Below are 6,000 nucleotides of genomic sequence, written 5' to 3'. Positions count from 1 at the left end.
AATAAAGACTCAACTGCACCAACACTACCATGAACACATTTACTGCGAGTAGCTCTATGGAAAGCCAATTCAGATAAATATAAACACTATACAGAGCTTCAAGCCAGTCTCCCAAAATTGCAAATGTGCTGCATTTTACCATGAAAAATGATGTAACAATATTTACAATGGAAGACACAGCCGGATCAATCAGCTCAAAACTTTTTAACAGATCAGTGAAGCAGAAATAGCAAATATAATGAACAGTTTCAACCATATATGTTTTAGTTTGTACAGACAATAACTGTCAATATCAAATTAAATTTACAGGACAAACGTTGTTCCATCATTGGTTTTTCTGTACTATACAGCAGCATAAAACGGGTGGCTGGAAGGTTGCCCACATAGTGATATGTTTTACATAGTTGGAAAATGATCTTCCAGCACAATACTGAATAAGTTAGTTGCTGTAAACTAAGACAAAAAAGATTGCATATTTATTATGCTGTACCTGTTAGTATTTGTACCAGTAGAGTTGAGGTTACCCATTTGCTTATTTATTCAGCAATTGTAAAATCAGTGCTGTATATTGTACCATGGCAGCCTCAGGATCTAATATTTGTTAACATTTGTTAAACCTTTTTCAGAATCATTTCTTAACTATCACCCAATTTTCATTTTTTAAATGAAAAGATGTAAAGTACCTATTGCATTGTTAATTTACAGAGTCCAAACAAAACGTACATGGCAAGACAGTATTGTGGTCTAGAAAAGTGGTCATGTTTTTAAGTCAAAATCTGTTTAGCAGCAACTAGTTAACTATACTCTTGAAAACCTTGCTTTTCTAGATTCAGATATTCATCTGTGCTTTTAAACTCTGCAGCATATTTCTTTTCCTCCTCCTGATTACTGGGCTCTGCATAAACTCATGGATGCCAACTATATGCCAGCTATATTTGTCAGAAATCACCTATATCACTGTGTGACATGTATATTAATACTAACCAAAAATAAATTCCAGTACATTCATGAACATCAAAACTGACAGGAGGATCTAATTTGTTATACAAACTGGTCCAGTACGGTGGGTCTGCCACTTACAACCTTACACGGGGTAGGGTGGGGTAGGAAATAAATGGGAAGCGGGGGAGCCTGCTATTCCATTTATTTTCCCTTTACCCACACACCCAGCGGTTTTCCTTCCTCACCAGCCTCTGGGTGGTCCTGCAACGTGATTAAAGAATATTGGGAGTGTATTTATAACAAGCTTAAACAAATGTTTAAAGATCTTTCCCTAAAAGCCCAGAGCTGTTTCTCCTGGGCATAATAACATCTGAAGTCCCAAAGAATCAAGTGAGTCTGTTGCTGTATGCCACCACTGCTGCTCAATTTTACTGGCACCAAAATGGAAAACGAATGTCGTTCCAACAAAAGATGAGTGGTATCATAAATTGTTGGAATATGTGGAATTAGCGGCTATGACTAATAGGATAAGAAACAGAGATGACAAAAAAAAAACCTTAAGAATGGAAGTTATATATAGAATATATGAAAAATCATTATAACAAGATAATTAACCTAGCAGGATGTGAGCACTTCAGCAGTGTGAGTTATAACAAGAGGTAAAGAGAGGAAGAATGAAAAATTCAGAGAAACAAGAAGATGCGGTTTGGAAGGGATTAGATAAGAAACTATGGAAGGAGTGGAAGGGAAGTATATCAAAGGATATATTTGTTTTGTTTTGATTGTATTAGTTTATATGGTCAGTATTATGTGTTATGTATTTAGTTTATGTATCAGCGGAGAATGTGTAACAGAAAAGCAAGTAAATAAATCAAGAAAAAAGGGAGGGGGGTCCTGGGACACTTCCAGAGCTCTCATGCCTCCTTCCCAGAAGCCAGTAAGAAAGGAAAACCCACTGGAGGCGCGGAATGGGAGGTTCCCCCCACTCTTAATTTATTTATTCCCCCCTCCACATAAGGCTGTGATAGTGTAAGTAAAGTGGTAGGCCCACTGCACTTTGGAAAGGTCAGGTGTCAAAAGGTGAGGCAACCCTTACTCAATACTTGTACAATATACAACGTAGAGGAATACCAGCTGTGTGGTGCCTGAGGATTTGTTTACTGCTTTCAACCCTTTCAGTTATCAGTGCTTCTAATTATTAGTATATACTATAAGTTCTAACAACTAGTGTCAGAACCAATAACTAGTGTCATGCTCTTTAATGACGTAAGTGAGGCACCTGGCTTCTGGCTACAATTTTTAATTCCCAATTTAAACAATAATCCTAGTAAGATAATGTATCCCTTTCCCCATATTAGGTATAATAGGACAGTCTTTCTGTCCCCTAATTTTGGAAAGAAAAAAAAATAGCTTCAAATGAAAAGGGTTCTTCTACTAAAGTTTAAGGAATTTTTAATTCCCAATTTAAACAATAATCCTAGTAAGATAATGTATCCCTTTCCCCACATTAGGTATAATAGGACAGTCTTTCTGTCCCCTAATTTTGTAAAGAAAGAAAAATAGCTCCAAATGAAAAGGGTTCTTTCACTAAAGTTTAAGGAATCCTCTCTATAGAAGCTCTACAGCACATCAACAATGTAATGCAGGGAAAATATACAGTTGTAAAGTCTGCATTTCTCCCCCATTTGAACTTATAAAGAAATCAACTCCCTGCTAATCCAAAATATCATTAATTGGGGGGGGACTTCACAGGGAGATAAAGAAAAATGAAAACTATAATCAAGATACAACCAATTCTTCAGTTCTACCTTTACATTCGAGATATTCTCAACAATTTTCAATTTAAGAGGACATAGGATTATAAAAATAAAAAAGACAGAATCCATAACTCTCTTGCATCATAAAGCAAAATTTAACCAACCCCACCCCCACCCCAAGTCTCATTTAAGTACCATTTCTCTCCCTTATAGCATATTGTTCTTGTGGCTGTGAAATCTCACCACAAATCTGTGCATGTGTCTCTCTCTCTCTCCAGAAGGGAGCCAAAGATAGAGTTTGTGTGTGAGAGACAGACACTTGGGTTACAGACTAGTTCGATGCATGTTTTACCTGTAAGTCCCACTGATTTTAGTGGTTCTTATTTCCTTACAGTTGGTACAGGATCAGGACATTTACCTGTCTTGGAAGAGGAGAAAAGGCTGTGCTATGTGTGTGTGTGTGCGTGCGCATGCGCGTGCACACATACTCACATACACTTATTCCTCAGAAATTGCAAATTATCTTTACAGTATGCTCTAGCAGCAGCTTTTCTCAAAAGTGGCCACTGATGGAGCAAACAATAAATGACTTCTTTGCAAACGCAGCTACAAATGTTGAGGATCAGGGAGGTGGGTAGGAAGGCAAAGAGAGGTGGTAGCTTCTCCACCTATTCCATCCTGGCCAAGGCATGAAGTGGGTGAAGCTAAACAATAAGCTTCTCTTATGCATGTAAGAGAAATAGACAGGCAATAGGAAGAGCATGCATGAGGAGGGGGACATGGAAGAGATTCTCTGGTAGCCTATTTATTAGGTAGCGCGGTGGGGAAGGCTGTATGTGTTGCAATTGTCTATTCAAAACACTGGCTGCAGGCCTCTAGTCCCAAAAATATAACCCACAGATTTCAATGAGACTTACAAACAAGCATGCTTAGGATCAAAGTCTTGGCCTGTTGTTCCCATCCCTTCAAAATGGTTTTAAACTGCAATAATAATAATAATAATATAATTCTAAACCATTTATAAAACATTTATGCTATCACTTCAAGTACTAGAAAAGCAAAACTCATATTAGGTAGATTCTCAGATACCAAGTGACTTCTCAAAACAAACTCATGGGAAGTGTAGAAGGAACACAGCATTCACCTTGTCTCCCACAAAGATATGCTAAGGGGGGAGGAAAGAAACTTCTGTCATCAAAACTTATATATGACCAAAGTTAATTTGGAAAAGCACAACTGTAGTCTCAACCAACACGCGATGAAAAATCATTCCCAATGATGCATGTCTGTGTCTGTGCTGGTGGAAGTGAATGGAGTTGACTGGAGATGGGCTCTGCTTCCAAAAGCACCACACAGTTATGGAGATACCAGCTGGAAAGCCTGCTCTTCTCACAATGGTTTCCATAGTAATGCCATCAGTCTAAGGGAAGAACAAAAATATTTTAGTACAAGTGAAACAGAAAAGAGACCAGTTTGGTTTATTGTACATGGTATGCAGAGCACAACTGACAATTGAGGAAATTATCATGATATCCTTAAGATATTAATTAATGCATGTACAATCCTGATGGCCAAGTTTAGATCCAGGATGCTGGGAGGAACCACTCTCATTTTTTTCCCTCCAGGATTTATTGAATCCCATCAAAACTTAAGGTGCCTGGAACATTCATGTCACATGAACCACGTATTTCAATCCACTAAAGCTCATATATTCAGTTTCCCCAGCTAATCTGGTGGTACAAAATTGGGAATAAGGAGTTGTGAAGGACCTGCCAAGTCACAATATAGAATTAGCATGTGGTATGCAGTCCAGTGGCTACTCTTAATAGCCCTGATCTATTCCACCTTATGTTACACAAAGCAATTCTCCTTTAAAATGATTTCAAGGAGAATCTTAGCTGAAATATGGCTCTTTCACATATTCCCATCAACATTTTATGAATCTTGAAACCTCACAAGGTGAAGAATTAAAAATGGAGCAATTTGAAACTAGAGGCATCAAGTGTTTTGAGGGATTTCTTCAATTAATGTACCATGTGTTACATATACCACCTCACCTACATAGGAGCAGGAAAGTAAGTGTTAGTTTCCTTAAGGTAACCCACATGAAAGTTCACCACATTCAGCAGATAGTGGGAGTCCAACGTGGAGAAATTTATCCCAAGAAAGTTTAGTATCACAGCAGCTTTCACAGCCTATTAATATTATACCAGTAGACAGATACACACAACATCAACAACCAGAAAAGGCAACCCAAAGGTCAGTGTGTGTTTCTTGTCTTCCCAATATATTCTTTATTTGGTTTATATAACAACTATGAAAACCACTGTCATAATTCAGTAACTAGAAATAGGATCTAGCAATTCAGTTCTCCAACTCCCCTCTTCAAAGAAAACCTACTTAGGCAATAATAATAAAAACACATTAGGAATTCCAGCAATACTGAGTACTGAGGCAACAATCCAACTGACTTTTTTATATTTGGTTGGATTTTTTAAAAAGTGACATTTTAAAAAACAAACAATGTGACAGACCCTGAAGACCGAGTGATTTTCTGCATGACATCACAAATGGATGAAAAACATGGCAGAAGGAAAACTGTCCATTCTGCTTGCAGGGCAGCTGCTCTCCAACAACTCAATATGTGAGATGAACAGCCACCTGGAGCTGAAATGGTCTCCAGAAGATTCACTAGCCCCCAAAATGTCGTTTGTCAGAACACAAACCCAAAGTTCTATGACACTGGGGAGGAAGAGCTAGCACAGGACTATACATTCAGTAGTTTTTAAAATCAAATAAAAATTATGTCTGTGGTTAATGTTTATGTGTGTGTTTGTGTTTCGTTCTGGCTAAGTGTGCCTTTGAAACTCTTCATGTCAAGAATAGATTTTGTCACTAAGAGGTACAAGCAAGGACAAATACTAAAGATCGTTTCCAGGACCATTGTTCCCTCACACTTTAGAGATGTTCCTTCCTTACATGCAGCATCTGGTTCTATATCTGAGAAGTTAACCTATCAAAGGGAAATAGTTAACATTGTGTGGGAAATGACATACTGGATTCCTCCCCACTTTATTTTTTCCACAACAAGTTTAATATCTAAAACTAGCATTACCCGAAGTCAATAACTGCCAGTTCCTTACTGTCTTCAGTACTTTTCCACTGAACTTTTCAAAACATTCATTACACTCCTGACTTTCTGCACTTGGTACCAATTCTTCAGCACCTTAAGTACCTTTGAATAAGCACTATAACCCATATAGGCAGAAGGTTGCAAAACACACTAGCCTGGTTCACATAG

The 6,000-nt window shown here is 37.8% G+C and overlaps 1 protein-coding gene across 3 annotated transcripts in view; it reads right to left on the bottom strand.

Annotated features, from left to right (window-relative positions):
• Nucleotides 1–25: 25 nt before the first annotated feature.
• The window catches only part of IRS4 (insulin receptor substrate 4), a 23,804-nt gene continuing 17,829 nt past the window's right edge, over nt 26–6,000 (bottom strand). For 2 of the 3 annotated variants that reach the window (XM_083722070.1, XM_083722069.1), the window contains one exon: nt 26–4,119. In XM_083722070.1, coding sequence (XP_083578196.1) covers nt 4,115–4,119 — 5 coding nt within the window. In that variant the 3' untranslated portion in view covers nt 26–4,114. The remainder of the gene's footprint in view (nt 4,120–6,000) is intronic. The other variant, XR_014560167.1, reaches the window with a different exon arrangement.

This window comes from Podarcis gaigeae, assembly GCF_964106915.1.
Source record: "Podarcis gaigeae genome assembly, chromosome: Z".
NCBI classification, from domain to species: domain Eukaryota; kingdom Metazoa; phylum Chordata; class Lepidosauria; order Squamata; family Lacertidae; genus Podarcis; species Podarcis gaigeae.
The sequence above is the reverse complement of the archived record's forward strand: the minus strand, read 5'-3'. Positions and strand labels throughout refer to the sequence as shown.